Source organism: Haliotis rubra, unplaced genomic scaffold (assembly GCF_003918875.1).
Source record: "Haliotis rubra isolate DU_JTF1 unplaced genomic scaffold, ASM391887v1 Scf669, whole genome shotgun sequence".
In the NCBI taxonomy this organism is placed as follows: Eukaryota; Metazoa; Mollusca; class Gastropoda; order Lepetellida; family Haliotidae; genus Haliotis; species Haliotis rubra.
This window is the reverse complement of record NW_025767378.1, coordinates 184,514-203,177: the sequence shown is the minus strand read 5'-3', so window position 1 is coordinate 203,177 and position 18,664 is coordinate 184,514. Positions and strand designations below refer to the sequence as shown.

Sequence of the window (18,664 nt, the reverse complement as noted above, 5' to 3'; positions counted from 1 at the left end):
GTTCTAATGGCCAGGTTATGGAGGAAGTTCTAATGAGACAGGTCAGGTTATCCAATCAAGGAAGTTCTAATGAGACAGGCCAGGTTATCCAATCAAGGAAGTTTTAATGAGACAGGTCAGGTTATCCAATCAAGGAAGTCCTAATGAGACAGGTCAGGTTATCCAATCAAGGATGTTCTAATGAGACAGGTCAGGTTATCCAATCAAGGAATTTCTAATGAGACAGGTCAGGTTATCCAATCAGGGAAGTTCTAATGAGACAGGTCAGGTTATCCAATCAAGGAAGTTCTAATGAGACAGGTCAGGTTATCCAATCAAGGATGTTCTAATGAGACAGGTCAGGTTATCCAATCAAGGAAGTTCTACTGAGACAGGTCAGGTTATCCCTCAGAGTGAGTGAGTGAGTATGGTTTTACGCCGCTTTTAGCAATGTTCCAGCAATATCACGGTGGGGGACACCAGAAATGGGCTTCACACAGTGTGCCCATGTGGGGAATCGAACTTGGGTCTTCTACATGACGTGCGAACGCTTTAACCACTAGGCTACCCCACCACCCCTCACCATCAGAACAAAGCAAGCAATATCGTATCGTCAAGAAGCAACAGTTCCAGTACAACACAGATATTTTCCCTATGAGGATGAGCCTTAAAACATATTCTAAGATGCTTAGCGCTTAGAACAATCAAAAAAAATAATACATTATCAGACAATAAAGGTATAGTTTTTTGATGACGTAACAATTGAATGACGCTATCCCGTCACTGCGCCATTCTAGTGTGCCCCCTCGGAATCGAACCATTTTACATTACGTCACAGTGTAAGCGACGTCACGATGGATGTCAGTTGTCATCGCCTCGTACAGCCTCCTACAGTAAACTACTGCGTTGCATCCCGTTTCTTGGTTTGCAGTTGCTTCACTCACCTAACATCACTGGTGGAAACATTACGTTTATTTTTTCTGACATTTAAAAAGGCTCTCTTCGACTCGCAAGTTTTCAGCAACACGGTAACGTTCGCAATGTTTACATTCCCACAATGCAATCGTGGAATGTCGCTAGACTACTCAGCTTCGTCTGGATGTACTGATCTAAACATACGTTGGCAGTAGAAATACGACGTTCACATGGTTTACGTTAATGACAGATGTAATTAAAATACTTTAGAGAAGATATTTAATCATAACGTAAACCGTCATGAAACTGTTTATCATTTGTTTTTCTGGTAACGTTCGTCTTAACGTAGGGGGACAGACACATCAATAGAACAGCCAGATAGCCCTGTCGCGAGGATTCTTAATTTAGGTCACCGACACCGCCGTTTGTTTTCTGCCTTAGATTAATCGTAATTATCCTCAGAAAGTATTAAATTTGGCATCTTAGAAAATAAGCCGCGAGTTCGCTCTACCACCATAGTATAGTGTAATAAAACACACTTTTCTCCCTGAACTATTATGACGTTAAAAGCACTGGGACGCAAGCCGTCCTCGTGCTTTAACTATAATAGTTCAGGGCAAAAGTGTGTTTTATTACACTATACATGGTGGTAGAGCGAACTGTATTTCTTAAACGTAGCAGGGCGTGGAGTCATCCCACAGATGACATCCTTACCTTGTCAGCTTGCTGACGGGGTTAACCTCTTTGGTCATGTGGACAAAGCGTCCAAGTTTGGAGCAGAAGGGTCCGTGGTTCGAATCCCAGCACGGGATTCGGAAATTTTATGGCTGCTACAATAACATAACATGGCAACTGGGGCTATAACTCACCAAGTCCGGGAGGCCGTCCTGACACGCCTTGATAATAGAGTCCATGTCCTTGTTGGACAAATGTTTCTGAAAGAAAGGCAGACAAAGATGCTGACTAGTGTACAGGATCAGACAGTTCAGTGTTCTAGAAGACAGCCATCACTGAGCCTGTTGTTGAAAGCAGGAACAACTCACTGGAACTGGATCTCATCTGGAAAACAATACACAGCATAAAACCTGTCGTGCAGCATCATGGAGCCTCATGCCATGTCAAGTGACTAATCTCCCAGCTAAATTGTTGTGAGTTGTCCCAAAAATGTTGCAAAAAAGTCATTCTGCCTCAGCCTTTATAAAAACATACATGATAACATGATAATATACCAAGAAATCTGCATTACCACTATCCCCTACCATAGAGCCAAGAAGAATAGTGTTTGCTCATGCAGTCATGATTAATATCAAATTCATCGAAGTAACAGTTAACTATGAAAACGTCACATAAACACTTAAGAAGAGATCACTGTGTGAAATAGTTTCCAAATTTTGCTAGCCAGTCAGGCTAGCTATGCCTGAAAGTTACTAGCCCACAAAATAATGCACTTGCCCGAAATTTGAATGTAGAAACTAAGCAATAGATTACAAAAATAGATGAAAATAAGATATTGTCGGCATGGCAAGGGCTTCATCATTAAGCTGCTAATATGATAAACATTTTATCAGGCCATAATGTTGCATGATTTAAAGTGCATTATAACTTAACAAGATTACACAATGCCATTTTAGAAAGTGGTCAAATGTAACATATGCTATATTTGGGATTACACTTTCTTAGTAAAGTACAAATTCTAGTACTATCCAGGCATCCAGGCACTTAATACACTGAATTAATACACTGAATACAGAAATAGAAGATAATACACTGTGTGGAACAGACATAATACACTGAATACATTAATAGAAGATAATGTGGAACAGGGCACTTAATACACTGAATACAGTAATAGAAGATAATGTGGAGCAGGGCACATAATACACTGAATACATAAATAGAAGATAATGTGGAACAGGGCACATAATACACTGAATACATTAATAGAAGATAATGTGGAACAGGGCACATAATACACTGAATACAGATAATTAATACACTGAATACAGTAATAGAAGAACATGGAGCAGGGCACATAATACACTGAATACAGTAATAGAAGATAATGTGGAGCAGGGCATATAATACACAGTAATGAATAGATAAATATGAAGATAATGTGAATACAGTAATAGAAGATAACATGGAGCAGGGCACATAATACACTGAATACAGTAATAGAAGATAATGTGGAGCAGGGCACATAATACACTGAATACAGTAATAGAAGATAATGTGGAGCAGGGCACATAATACACCTAATACAGAAATAGAAGATAATGTGGAACAGGGCACATAATGCACTGAATACAGAAATAGAAGATAATGTGGAGCAGGGCACATAATACACTGAATACATTAATAGAAGATAATGTGGAACAGGGCACATAATACACTGAATACAGAAATAGAAGATAATGTGGAGCAGGGCACATAATACACTGAATACATTAATAGAAGATAATGTGGAACAGGGCACATAATACACTGAATACATTAATAGAAGATAATGTGGAACAGGGCACTACACTAATACACTGAATACAGTAATAGAAGATAACATGGAGCAGGGCACATAATACACTGAATACAGAAATAGAAGATAATGTGGAGCAGGGCACTTAATACACTGAATACAGAAATAGAAGATAATGTGGAGCAGGGCACATAATACACTGAATACAGTAATAGAAGATAATGTGGAGCAGGGCACATAATGCACTGAATACAGTAATAGAAGATAAATGTGGAACAGGGCACATAATGCACTGAATACAGAAATAGAAGATAATGGAGCAGGGGCACATAATACACTGAATACAGTAATAGAAGATAATGTGGAGATAATACACTGGAATAGAAGATGACAGGAGCACACATAATACACTGAATACAGTAATAGAAGATAACGCAGGGCACATAATACACTGAATACATTAATAGAAGATAATGTGGAACAGGGCACATAATACACTGAATACAGAAATAGAAGATAATGTGGAGCAGGGCACATAATACACTGAATACATTAATAGAAGATAATGTGGAACAGGGCACATAATACACTGAATACAGTAATAGAAGATAATATGGAACAGGGCACATAATACACTGAATACAGTAATAGAAGATAATGTGGAGCAGGGCACTTAATACACTGAATACAGTAATAGAAGATAACATGGAGCAGGGCACATAATACACTGAATACAGAAATAGAAGATAATGTGGAGCAGGGCACATAATACACTGAATACATAAATAGAAGATAATGTGGAGCAGGGCACATAATACACTGAATACAGTAATAGAAGATAATGTGGAACAGGGCACATAATGCACTGAATACAGTAATAGAAGATAATGTGGAACAGGGCACACACTAATACACTGGAAGGGCACTAATGCACTGAATACAGTAATAGAAGATAATGTGGAGCAGGGCACATAATACACTGAATACATTAATAGAAGATAATGTGGAAGATAACAGGGCAACATAATACACTGAATACAGTAATAGAAGATAATGTGGAGCAGGGCACATAATACACTGAATACAGTAATAGAAGATAATGTGGAACAGGGCACATAATACACTGAATACAGTAATAGAAGATAATGTGGAGCAGGGCACTTAATACACTGAATACAGTAATAGAAGATAACATGGAGCAGGGCACATAATACACTGAATACAGAAATAGAAGATAATGTGGAGCAGGGCACTTAATACACTGAATACAGAATACAGAAATAGAAGATAATGTGAGATAGCAGGGCAAGATAATACACAGGGATAACACTTAATACACTGAATACAGTAATAGAAGATAATGTGGAGCAGGGCACACACTGAATACAGTAATAGAAGATAATGTGGAATACACTGAATACAGTAATAGAAGATAATGTGGAGCAGGGCACATAATACACTGAATACAGTAATAGAAGATAACATGGAGCAGGGCACATAATACACTGAATACAGTAATAGAAGATAATGTGGAGCAGGGCACATAATACACTGAATACAGAAATAGAAGATAATGTGGAACAGGGCACATAATGCACTGAATACAGAAATAGAAGATAATGTGGAGCAGGGCACTTAATACACTGAATACAGAAATAGAAGAGTATGTACAAGTGAATGCACTTACTTTGCCCTGGGGGATACGGATGGCTTGTACAGAAGCAGTGGGGGACTGCAGCCTTGCAGCGATGACAGGGACGTCACAGGTTTGCATCATGTCTGTGATGTCACACAGCTGCCAGACAAACAACTGAGTTAGTCAGGACAACAAACAGGAGGCCAACTCAGGAGACAGCTGACCTCTTGTGACGCTTGCTACCCTAACAGAAGTACTTCCAGTTTAATGACATCACTTCACATAGAACACATAGAACAGAAGCCGCATTGTTTGTACCTGTAAAGCTTTGTAGCTTGTTTGTTTGATTAGAGCCAGACTGAGCGCCTAGTAGGCAGCACGTTACCTGAGCTATCACAATTTTTCTTGAATTAAGTTGCATCTCTTCAAGAAATATCTGTGAACGCCAACTTTCCTGTACATATAACCTGTATATATGTTATGCACTTAGAGCATGTCTCTGAGTGATGTGGATGAGGCGCTATAAAAGTACTCTTATTATTATTATTATGTTTGTAGCTGTAAAGCTTATACTGTACTGTACTAGTATATACCAATCTGGTACATTTGAACTTGAACAACACAGCTCCAGCATTTGTTTTCAGTCATGTACAGAAACACCGGCCATTACATCTCCTCAGGTGATCTGATCCAGGGGTGGAAATAACCCATTGCCCGACACCCGAGTCCATTGGTTTTTTCTGTCGGGCAAGCAAATTTGTATATTACACTGTACCGGTGTCCAGTTGACTTTCCAATATTAATTATGTTGTTTATTTAAAAAATCAACAAGAAAACGGCCGGTATAGTGGAAAAATTATCAGGGCAAGTGATTTTACATGTGCCACAGTACCGGAGTACACTAGCAATTTCAAAGTTATTTCCACCCCTGTGATCAGCTCATGGCCAGGGTTGTACTCTCATGTACTGACATATTTGGCATTTGACTGTCCCTTTGGAACAAACACCCACTAACAGTAAGACAAGCGATTGAACTCAGTACTTTCAGATCCAGAATAAAATACATCTTCAATGAAGCAATCAACATCTTCACTTAAGTATCTCTCTATAACCTTCACAAGGACAAAACAAATATTTGGGGAGTCATGAAACACTGTGCATTCATCATCATTACAGATTAATATGTGAACTAAGAACTTGCCTCCATAGCAAACCTTGTATCTGGCTTGTCTGTGCCAAACCTCTGTCTAGCCTGGTGGTAGGACATGCGTGGGAAGGGGGTGCTGATGTGCCCTTCCAACGGCCACGAGTGCTGGAGGAGATCCTCGATCAACCTCATCACAGACGGCTGGTCAGTGAAGGACATCTCAATGTCCACCTGTAATGTACATTTATGTAGAAATGAGCTTTTAAATGTGGCACACAAAATCCCATCAGAGTAGCCTTTCAAATGTACGTGGGCTCACAGAAAGAACACTGTTGATTCACAATGAACTAGATGAAAGGCATTTATCTGAAAACATGAGTGGCTGACTTTCACTGGCTTTCAGCTAGCAGGAGTTTCCAACCCTGCATTAAATACTTAATGTCAGACACCAACATGGTGTGAGATGATTAACACTGTGAAACTTGCATATAGGGGTAGAAGGTGATGAAGGCTGACACATATGGTAAGGAGGTGAGAAGCACATGCAGACATCAGTAGGAACACATGGAGACAGCCTCCGTGGTGTTGTGGTTAGAGCGTCCGTCTTGAAAAAGACGTTATAATATGGTACTTGTTGGTCCCTGCCTGGCGCTCGGCATTAAGGGGTACAACAAGGACTGGTCGGCTCGGAGTCAGTATAATGTGTCTGAGTGGGGTATTCATGCTTCACTGCGGCATGGTATCTCAGTGGGCTAGCACTATAAAACCAGCTTCAGTCTGGGCTAGTACAAGCAGCCGCACAAACACATACACACGCATGCATGTCGTCATATGAGCGAAATATTCTCAAGCACGACGTTAAACCCAATTCCACCACCACCACCAGGAACACATGGAATGGGGGGTGACAAGGGACATGACTCTGGACTGACCTGTGTGAATTCTGGCTGTCGATCAGGTTTAGATCCCTCGTCTCGGTAACACTTGGCAATCTGGAAGTAGCGATCGATGCCACCTACCATCAGCAGCTGCTTGAACTGAGGAAAAACACACACCATTGTGACATTAAACACAAGAAAGTTTAAAAGTGTGAACATACATGGCTTAAACTCTAAAGTACATTGTTTCTTTTCTGACAAAAGCTGACTTTACTTCAATGATGGAAACAATGTGTTATGATGTTTCCAAGCTATATGGTTCTAATGCTATTTTTGATGGCCATGATATCTCCAGCCATCCACCCATCCATCCATCCATCCATTGTAATAAAAAACATTCCATGGTTACCTGTTGAGGACTTTGAGGCAAGGAGTAAAACTTGCCAGGAAATCGACTGGGAACGATGAATTCTTGGGCACCCTGAAAGTGGAACACCAAGACGGGTAAGCAGGTAAGAGAGTCAAATACCATCCTCTCATTAGGGCTTGTGTTTCAGAAATCCTACACTAACCCCCTGATCCATTTCCATGGTTCTCACAATGCCTAATGAACTGCTCTCTTTTAGCCAATTTGATTTGATACGATAGTTATTCTGAAAGACCAATGAACTGTCAGTTACAAATCAGGCTCAATATTGTGTTGGTGAAAACCACAACTTGGCGTTGTCAGACATGACAATAACTGAAACCTAATAAATAAGCTAACAGTCATAAATGCATAAACTCCTCTTCCACAAGCTTCCAAGTGAGCTGCACATTATCATCCTTCAAGTCCACACAGACTGATAGTCTTTCTTAAACTGAAGTCAAAGGACTGATTATCAATATATATGTCTCTCAAAGAAGGAAATATATTCTGATATTGGGTCAGGAAGCAGTCATGATAATGACTGAAAACTAATAAATAAGCTAACAGCCATAAATACATTCGCTCCTCTTCCACAAGCTTCCAAGTGAGCTCCACATTGTCATCCTTCAAGTTCACACTGATAGTCTTTGTTAAACTGAAGCCAAAGGACTCATGGGGCGGTGGGGTAGCCCAGTGGTTAAAACGTAAGCTTGTCATACCAAAAACCCGGGTTCAATTCAACACATGGGTACAATGTGTGAAGCCCATTTCATGATATTACTGGGATATTGACATACCCACTCACTCACTCAAAGGACTGATATCTGAAGGGTCTAATCCAGGTTGTACCACTGTCACATGGGTAGAGATGTAAACACTGATGAATGTGTGTTCTGCACTTACATTGACACAGGTGTATAGATAGCACTCACTCACCCCTGGGGTCCTCCGAAACAGCGTAGGTGTCTCAACATCAACAAACCCTGAAACAGTCACCAAGTCAATATTCAAATCTCACATCTTCATCAAGTGGGATCACTATCCTAGTCTTACCAGACTGGTTACATAGGTGCTCCCTTATCTTACAGTCTTACATACCATGCTGGTTACATAGGAGCTCCCTTATCTTACAGTCTTACATACCATGCTGGTTACATAGGTGCTCCCTTATCTTACAGTCTTACATACCATGCTGGTTACATAGGAACTCCCTTATCTTACAGTCTTACATACCATGTTGGTTACATAGGAGCTCCCTTATCTTACAGTCTTACATACCATGTTGGTTACATAGGAGCTCCCTTATCTTACAGTCTTACATACCAGACTGGTTACATAGGTGCTCCCTTATCTTACAGTCTTACATACCATGCTGGTTATATAGGAGCTCCCTTATCTTTACAGTCTTACATACCATGCTGGTTACATAGGAGCTTACATACCATGCTGGTTTATCTTACAGTCTTACATACCATGCTGGTTAATATAGGTGCTCCCTTTATCTTAAAGGGTTACATAGGAACTCAAATCCACACATCTCCCTTTACAAACCATGCTGGTTACATAGGAGCTCCCTTATCTTACAGTCTTACATACCATGATGGTTACATAGGAGCTCCCTTATCTTACAGTCTTACATACCATGCTGGTTACATAGGAGCTCCCTCATCTTACAGTCTTACATACCATGATGGTTACATAGGAACTCCCTTATCTTACAGTCTTACATACCATGATGGTTACATAGGAACTCCCTTATCTTACAGTCTTACATACCATGTTGGTTACATAGGAGCTCCCTCATCTTACAGTCTTACATACCATGATGGTTACATAGGAGCTCCCTTATCTTACAGTCTTACATACCATGCTGGTTACATAGGAGCTCCCTTATCTTACAGTCTTACATACCATGATGGTTACATAGGAACTCCCTTATCTTACAGTCTTACATACCATGCTGGTTACATAGGAACTCCCTTATCTTACAGTCTTACATACCATGCTGGTTACATAGGAACTCCCTTATCTTACAGTCTTACATACCATGCTGGTTACATAGGAACTCCCATATCTTACAGTCTTACATACCATGCTGGTTACATAGGAGCTCCCTTATCTTACAGTCTTACATACCATGATGGTTACATAGGAACTCCCTTATCTTACAGTCTTACATACCATGATGGTTACATAGGAACTCCCTTATCTTACAGTCTTACATACCATGATGGTTACATAGGAACTCCCTTATCTTACAGTCTTACATACCATGCTGGTTACATAGGAACTCCCTTATCTTACAGTCTTACATACCATGATGGTTACATAGGAACTCCCTTATCTTACAGTCTTACATACCATGACTGGTTACATAGGAACTCCCTTATCTTACAGTCTTACATACCATGATGGTTACATAGGAACTCCCTTATCTTACAGTCTTACATACCATGATGGTTACATAGGAACTCCCTTTATCTTATCTTACAGTCTTACATACCATGATGGTTACATAGGAGCTCCCTTATCTTACAGTCTTACATACCATGCTGGTTACATAGGAACTCCCTTATCTTACAGTCTTACATACCATGATGGTTACATAGGAACTCCCTTATCTTACAGTCTTACATACCATGCTGGTTACACATGAACTCCCTCATTTTCATGATCATGGCTGAACGGAGTCTCAGGTTGCGCTGCATGGTCGGACGTCTAATGTCGAGGTACCTGTACCTCATGCTCAATGCTTCGCTGACCTAGGGAAACACATACATAGAACACCTCTGAACAGATATATCCATAGAACACTTCTAAACATATGTATCCTCCGAACACCTCTGAACAGATGTATCCACAGAACACCTCTAAACAGATGTATCAAAGAACACCTCTGAACAGATGTATCCATAGAACACCTCTGAACAGATGTATCCACAGAACACCTCTGAACAGATATATCCATAGAACACCTCTAAACAGATGTATCCACAGAACACCTCTGAACAGATGTATCCATAGAACACCTCTAAACAGATGTATCCAAAGAACACCTCTAAACAGATGTATCCATAGAACACCTCTAAACAGATGTATCCACAAAACACCTCTAAACATACAGAGGTACAGATAAACTGCGTATCTGCGTAAATTACGCAAATATTTATGTGAAAACTCAATTCTATTAAGTCTATTATCCATAAGCACGCTCTGAAATTTTTCCAAATACTCAATAAATGTGATCTTACACGCGTACACACAAAAATGTCAAATCTTAATATGCGTACCGGTGGATAGATACTGTAACTGAGGTATATGAACTTGACAACTTGCAGTTTTCCTTATCACTTCTCATATTACAGATCAAATATAAATAAAAAACACTCAAATTTAAACTTTATTATATTTTTAAATTATTGGAAAATGGCAAAATACCCAATTGAGTTTGAGTGAGATGAGTACAATGTATTTGGTTACTATCAAAGGAAAATTTGATACCCAATTGAATGAACACAAGCACCTCTGAACAGTACATAACCATAATGACCCAAAACAGTTATCTGTAGCTCTGAACAGATGTATCCATAGAACACCTCTAAACAGATATATCCATAGAACACCTCTGAACAGATGTATTCACAGAACGCCTCTCTAAACAGATGTATCCATAGAACACCTCTGAACAGATGTATCCATAGAACACCTCTAAACAGATGTATCCATTGAACACCTCTAAACAGATGTATCCATAGAACACCTCTAAACAGATGTATCCATAGAACACCTCTAAACAGATGTATCCATAGAACACCTCTAAACAGATGTATCCATAGAACACCTCTGAACAGATGTATCCATAGAACACTTCTAAACAGATGTATCCATAGAACACCTCTGAACAGATATATCCATAGAACACCTCTGAACAGATATATCCATAGAACACCTCTGAACAGATATATCCATAGAACACCTCTGAACAGATATATCCATAGAACATCTCTGAACAGATATATCCATAGAACATCTCTAAACAGATATATCCATAGAACACCTCTAAACAGATATATCCATAGAACACCTCTGAACAGATATATCCATAGAACACCTCTGAACAGATATATCCATAGAACATCTCTGAACAGATATATCCATAGAACATCTCTAAACAGATATATCCATAGAACACCTCTAAGCAAATATATACATAGAACACCTCTGAACAGATATATCCATAGAACAACTCTGAACAGATATTTCTACAGAAAACTTCTAAACAGATGTATCCATAGAACACCACTGAGGAAACATGGCTACAATCATCACTGAACAAACACATCTAGAGACAAGACACAACAGCGACATGGCCACAAAAGATGGAACTGTTCCTGGTAATGAAGGCAAGGTTCAAATGACCAAGCAAACAAATGTAATTTTTCATAGTCAAACACAAATGATTTTGTACTTTCAGCTAATTTAAAAGGTGTTATTATCTTTGAAAATATAGATTATACATTTTGTTTCTGGATGTCAAGACAACCACTCTCATTTAACTTGGCCAAAATGGTAAGAGTGAGACAAAGGTCTTTTGAGAAAAAAATACTTTGCTTCTTGAGCTTAGCCATGTAAGGTGTGATTATTCTTACTGAACTTAAATACATCAGAATAACATTAATGTATCTATTTGTTGGGATGATCAATTCATCAATAATAATATCACAGTCACTTCCCTTGACCAGGCTTTGATGGGTTCCATAAAATCATGCATAGACATGCCTCAAACTAGATCACAACCAGAAAATGCATAAATGTCAAATCCTGAACGTATGTGTCAAATCCTGAACATACAGGTGAATACCAGAACATGCACATCAGGAAAGTGAAGTCACATATTAGGTGAAACTCCTTTAAAATGTCTCCTTCGTACAAGGGGAAGGCAAAACCACCTATATGTATACTACTAACCTGGTGGAAATCTTTTGCTCCCAAGGGAAGGTTTGCCTTGCAGGAGTTGAGTATCTGGACATCCTTCACCAACACCTCAATCTCCCCAGTGTCCATTTTCTATGGGACAAAACAGAACGTAATAAAAATAAACAATCTCAGCTTCTTACTGATAAAAAGAACTGGATCACATGGATTGAGTGTGTTGAGAAGCAGGTCTTGGGAATTTCCTTGCACATTTAAAGAAAGGAAATGCGTACTCCTGAAGGACAGGAAACTTAACAGGGGTGACAACTCAGATGGAACAGTGCCTTGAAGGGACATAACTGTGCAAAGCAATGACCAATATCATTGGTGTGTCATACACACTGAGGATGGATAGAGAGTACATTGAGCCTACAGATACATAGAAGGACATCCATGTTTTACATATAGAAGGGCATGTCTGCCCCCCACTCAGCATGGAAGTACTGTGATGCTGCCACAGAGCCAGCCAGTACTTACCTTGTTCTTCTCTCCATCAGGCCGACACTGGACCGTTCCCTTAACTTCATAGAACTCCCTTAACTCCTCGAAGAACAGAATCATATGTCAGCGAGGATAATTTGCTGCCTAACTTTTCCAACTGAAACAAGTGACACCATTACATCAGGATTTGCGTCTTCAACAGTTCATACGTACACTATGCAGGTAAACATGATTAAGACCAATACAATACTTGTAAGAATAGTTTAAAGTGCTCATGTACATGTTCTTGGTGGGAAATTACTGACTTACAATTCACTTTTCATAGAAATATACACCAATATAGACACTTTTCACTTTTGTGGTGTGAGTACCTGATATTTCTGGCTGTGTCAGGGTCCACTAGCAAAGATAACAGGCCTTTGAAAGACAGTGAAACTTGAATTTTATCTGTAATAACGTTTACTAGAATAACCCAATATGCATTAATTGTACCTTATTCACATGGTACAAACATTTTTTAGGTGTTTCTATGTGATTTTTTCATACACAACAGTTTAATATTGCAAACAGTTATTACTAATGCTTCACAGTATTCAACATTTTCTGTTGCATGCTGCAGTCAGTCCACCAACCTGATCCTCTGCCACCACAGTCTGGGTGATGCCATGCCAGTCTCGCAAAACAAAGAATAGGCCCATCCTGCGGTACTGCAACCATCCACACAGTGTCACATCCTTCCCCACATCCGCAACACGCAACTCCCCACAAGTGTGAGTGCGTGATGTGAAGCTCACCTTGTCTGGAATCATCAAACTGAGGATTATTGTATGCTAAGATCAGTACCTCAGCTGACATTAGAAACAAAACATCAGTGACCTGGCACATTGAGTGTTTTCATGCCATGATATTGTAGCAGGACGTGGAGTCATCCCACAGATGACATTCTTTCCTTGTCACTAATGTCAGCTTGCTGATGGGGTTAGGCTTTTTGGACATGTGGACAAATCTTTCGACTTTGGATCAAAAGGTCTGTGGTTTGAATCCCAGCACAAGACTCAGAAATTTTATGGCTACAGTATGATACACAATGTCTCTTTTCTGCATGCATCGACACAAGATGATACACTTGCTAAAATAAAATACTAGCTACTCTTCCCATTCACGGGTATTCATGCTTAACTACAGCATGGTATCTCAGTCAGTTAGCACTATAAAACCAGTTTATGTCTGGGCTAGTACAAGCAGCCACACATACACATGCATGCACGTCATCATATGAGCGAAATATTCCTAAGTATGACGTTAAACCCCATTTCACCTCACCACTGCAGGACTAAAAAATACACATATATATATACATATATGCACACACACACATGCATGTGCATGGACTGACACAAACATATTTGTGCCCAATGACTTTACTTGAAAATAGTGTTTTAAAAAGTATGTAAAACGTTTCAGTTCTGTCGGCAGACCTCAGTAATGATCATAGGCTTGATGCTGGTCTCTTATCTGCAATCACAGAAAATCACATGGCTTGTGTGAAGCCCAGTGGAAGTTGAATAGCAAACCAGTGACATCAGGATAAACATATCACGTCATTCTAAAGAGTCATGGTCACACTAGTAACTTTGGAAGCCATTGCTTTTTGTAGTGGTTAATTATGTCTCAGTAATCTCTGTTACCAACTTACACATTTTCCAGATTTGATTAAATAGGTATGTCTTGTAGCTTCATTCTGAATATTCAGTCACAGGAGCAGTAGCGGGACAGTGCATGCTTGTTGTTAAGCAAGCTGCTGGTGAAGTCACATCTCAGAACAATATAAGAAAAACTGTCATTCAAAATGGTATGATACACCATTGGGTATTGTGATGTGTTTGTAATGTTTGCAGTTCTGAATTCTAAAAGGTAGATCCACCTTTATTAATTTTTCAAGTCTATGGCAACTTGTGCTAGGTGGTAATGACACAAGAGAGCAGAAATTTTCGTGCAGCATTGAAACATTGCATATGCTTTGAAATCACGTGTAGTGTCCACACTTAAGTAAACGATAGACCAGGATGTGTGTTTTTTGTATTTTTTATTTACGATTCTAAAGTTTCTGATCAATGACACCCATATCTCTCCAATCAGCCATGGTCTAAAAGAGCAAAAGAGGTGAAATTATTCAAGGGCTAAAATAGCAAAGATAAACATAATCAGTTGAACCTGCATCAATTCGCATGATGGCAGGCACGTAGTGGGCCCCGCGTAGTCAGCTGCAATGTCAAGAAACCTCACCGGTAGTCACGAACCGAGTCAGGAGCAGCAACATGATTGGCAGCCGTAAATATGCATTGATAGGTCAAATGTAAATTAGAATAAACAGATATTCCTACCAGTAGCAACATTTGAGGATAAATGTCTATGGAAACAACATCGTGGCCGAACATGATGTAATAATGCATCTCTCAAAATCGAGCAGACGTTTTTCGCCGCCATGCTTTATACCGGAAGCGGAAACATATCCTTGGGTTACAGTAAATGCACGCCAAGGAAAAGAAATGGACATAAAATATTTGAGAATGAAACTCTTTTCTCATGTCTTAGAAATAGCACGCATATGCTTTTACAAAAGATATTAGGATGATGTAATTGGGAATTAAATAACCATAAGAGATAAAACAAGAAGAAGTGACTCAAATGTCACCGCATATCATTCAAGGGATTTCGTTTTATGTGTGAATCCGTAATATCGATATAATCAGCCAGATGGCAGGCGATGGGAGTCGGCTGACAAGAGTGTTTTCAACTAAAGACAGTAGAGTCGTGCATCAAAGAAATCTTTTCGTATGAGACATGGCACAGTCATAAATATCTTTATTCTAATCACTTTGCGTAGAATTTCTCCACGAATATGTAATACCGGTTGTCACAGCAGGGGATGGTAGTAACTGACAGCTCCTGTTGCAGTTACCAATACCATGCATCAGGGTCTACTGTTGGACAGCGTGTGGAAGTGATGGCTGAGATATCCACTTGCAAATTTGTTGGTTTTTGGATTTATGTTTTCCACTGTGTTATTGAAAGTCTGACTGTTTAATTAAGGAGACCATTTTAAGACTTTGATGCTTGACATTAATCAAGCAGATCATGTTGGTGATAGATACATGTGTGCAGTAAAATTTAACACACAATGTCGCTGTTCAAACGTTTACTTGGTGGCTCAAACCAAGATGTCTCTAAGGGCTCCCCACCCCAGGGAATGCAGGCGATGGGAGCGCAGTTACAGAGAAAGTTTGCTAAAGGAGTGCAATATAACAGTAAGTTGAACATGTGGTTCGTTCGTTAGATGCCAGTCAGTATTTTATAGTGAATAGAGTGTCTTGCCTGTGAGCAGAATATCATTGATTCAGTTCCGAACTGGATCATACATAAACATGTTAGAAGATGGTACTTTTTGTTACCCTGCCTGGTGTTCAGAGTAAGTGGAAAGAACAAGGCAGATCAGACTAAAGTCAGTATTGTGCCTCATATGGGTATTGATGTTAATGTGTGTCACTGTATTTCAGTATACTTTATGCCATAAAACCAGGACGGGCAGTGTTCGAACTTAAAAAGGATCCTGGGATCTGTAGTTCACTGCGAGCATATTTGAATATAGAGATCATCTGACAGTCAATGCCTTCAGTTTTATACATAATTGGTTTGGAAAAGACAGCTTGACTGTCATGTACAGTTGCCACCACGTACAGTCTGTACTTGGATTGTAAGGGATATTTTAAACAGATATGAGTTGTGATATCAGTTGTTCTGTTGTCATCACACCCATCTCATGCATATATTATTGTTATCAGTTCTCGTATCAGCTGATAATGTCTACTTTGAGAGGCATTTTAGAAGTTGTAAAGATGAAGGAGTGAGTGAGTTTAGTTTTACGCCACACTCAGCAATATTCCAGCTATATGGTGGCGGTCTATAAATAATCGAGTCTGGACCACACAGTCCAGTGATCAACAGCATGAGCATCGCCCATACAGTATTCTTAAAAAATGCAAAAGTAAATTCCCACAAATCATCTTTATTACCATGGTTACATACACTGAATGTGGTTTTGTCAAGTTTGCATGGACCAATTTCTGCTAAATAGACAATTATGGTGCATCTAAAACTTATAAAAAAACAACAAAACAATTTGTTTTTTGAATTGATGAAAAATATTAAGGAGATATATTTTTCCTTATCCTTACTCATGCTATATTGCTTATCTCCCTTCTTCTTTCGACGGTTATGTGGAAATTTGAATCCCTGGTTCCCTGAAGAACAGTAAAATCACTCACCCATGAGTGGCCTCCCCTTTCCCGTCACGTGACCTGAGCCATGCTCTCATCACTCTCTCCGGCATTGCCCAAGCGGACGGTGGGGTGGTTTCTGTGAGTCCTGTTTACGGTTTCTTGAGTCCTGTTTACGGCTTCATGTCCTTTTATATTTAGGCCAGAATTCGAATATTAAGGCCATGAATTGTATATTAGTACCTTTTGTTATCATAATGTTGCATTTATTTACGTAAAATTATGGCTAACTCTTTAGGTTTTTCACTCCGTTTGCAGGTGACTGTATTTACATGGTGGCATGTAAACAATGCAGGTTTCACATATCAGCAGTTGACTCACACAATGTGTGTTTTCTTGTGTTAATACTGTTATCTTGCTTCACGCTGTATATATGATGCACATTTATCTGAAATTGCAATTAGTAAATTTTTTGTTACCCTGTTTACGCAAGGCGTGACATGATCTGCTGATAAGGGTGTTTCCAGTCATCTGTTCGTGAATTATCATCTCATCCAGCCTCAGGGAATGTAACATTCTGTTTACCAATTATTGGAGTCTCCCTTTGGGGTTATTCCCATCTCTGCCATTCTTAGTAGTTTTCTCTTAGCTAGGTTAAACCTCAGTAGCAGTAGAAGAAGTCAGTAGCTGTAGAAGAAGTCATCATCCTTTTCGTAGACTTCCTCAGTGTGGCCATCACCATCGAAGGCATGTCAAAGTACGTTATTTCGTGAACGTGGTGCCTGCTGATGAATTACGTTCGTTTGCAAACGTGGTGCCTGCTGACGAAGTACATTCGTTCCATGCAGAATTGTCATGCGACGGCTACTACATCAGCCAGGCAGACACAGCACCTTCACCGTGACAGCAGAGTTCACAGCCGACTACTCGTCATCAGCGTCTGCAGTCCAGCAACCCGCTAGTGTTCACGAATGCTATTCCGTCGCCGGATGAATCCATGAATCATCTCCTTCTGCTCCAGCATGGACCAGATTACCAGAAGGCAGTTTGGCGATACAGCACAGTTGTTCACGGTACTCCAGCGTCCCCTCTATCAGTCTACACTAGCGGCATGCTTCACGGACCTTATCAATGGGGGAATACCAGGTTCAGACGACAATGCACAGAGATAGTATCCTGGGTTGCTGATGGCCTGCCGATATCTTTGTGGACCTGTGACTCCAATCCGGCGTCACAGTCCATGTCTAAGATGGAGTGTCATCTTAGGGAAAGGGGTTTGATCTCCAGAGTGGGCGAAGAAGAAGAAGACGTCATCATCTTCAAAGTCGGTGTCGTCAAAGCCTGCTGACGAAGTATATGCTCATCTTGCTCACAAACCAAGGTTGTTGAGGAGATCTACGCAGCAGAGGACTACAACCAAGTCTAAAGGGTTCGCGAACCCTTCAATGCACGATAACATCCAGAAAGATCCGGACTCATCTATTCATACTGATGCTGAGGTACCTGTTTGGATTGCTGATGACCTGCTGATATCA

General features: G+C 39.9%; 2 protein-coding genes across 2 annotated transcripts in view; one reads left to right on the top strand and one right to left on the bottom strand.

The window, feature by feature from the left end:
* Window positions 1–15,344, bottom strand: part of LOC124257617 (aspartate--tRNA ligase, mitochondrial-like) — a 39,545-nt gene extending 24,201 nt beyond the window's left edge. The window contains exons 1-11 of the mRNA XM_046691718.1: window positions 15,237–15,344; window positions 13,485–13,651; window positions 12,889–13,009; window positions 12,406–12,504; window positions 10,076–10,199; window positions 8,374–8,420; window positions 7,438–7,509; window positions 7,083–7,187; window positions 6,205–6,381; window positions 5,055–5,162; window positions 1,764–1,829 (exon numbers count right to left, since the gene is read on the bottom strand). Coding sequence (XP_046547674.1) covers window positions 1,764–1,829; window positions 5,055–5,162; window positions 6,205–6,381; window positions 7,083–7,187; window positions 7,438–7,509; window positions 8,374–8,420; window positions 10,076–10,199; window positions 12,406–12,504; window positions 12,889–12,972 — 882 coding nt within the window. The 5' untranslated portion in view covers window positions 12,973–13,009; window positions 13,485–13,651; window positions 15,237–15,344. The remainder of the gene's footprint in view (window positions 1–1,763; window positions 1,830–5,054; window positions 5,163–6,204; window positions 6,382–7,082; window positions 7,188–7,437; window positions 7,510–8,373; window positions 8,421–10,075; window positions 10,200–12,405; window positions 12,505–12,888; window positions 13,010–13,484; window positions 13,652–15,236) is intronic.
* Window positions 15,345–15,594: 250 nt separating this feature from the next.
* Window positions 15,595–18,664, top strand: part of LOC124257606 (rab-like protein 6) — a 29,699-nt gene continuing 26,629 nt past the window's right edge. The window contains exon 1 of the mRNA XM_046691707.1: window positions 15,595–16,160. Within this exon, the coding sequence (XP_046547663.1) occupies window positions 16,034–16,160 (127 nt within the window). The 5' untranslated portion in view covers window positions 15,595–16,033. The remainder of the gene's footprint in view (window positions 16,161–18,664) is intronic.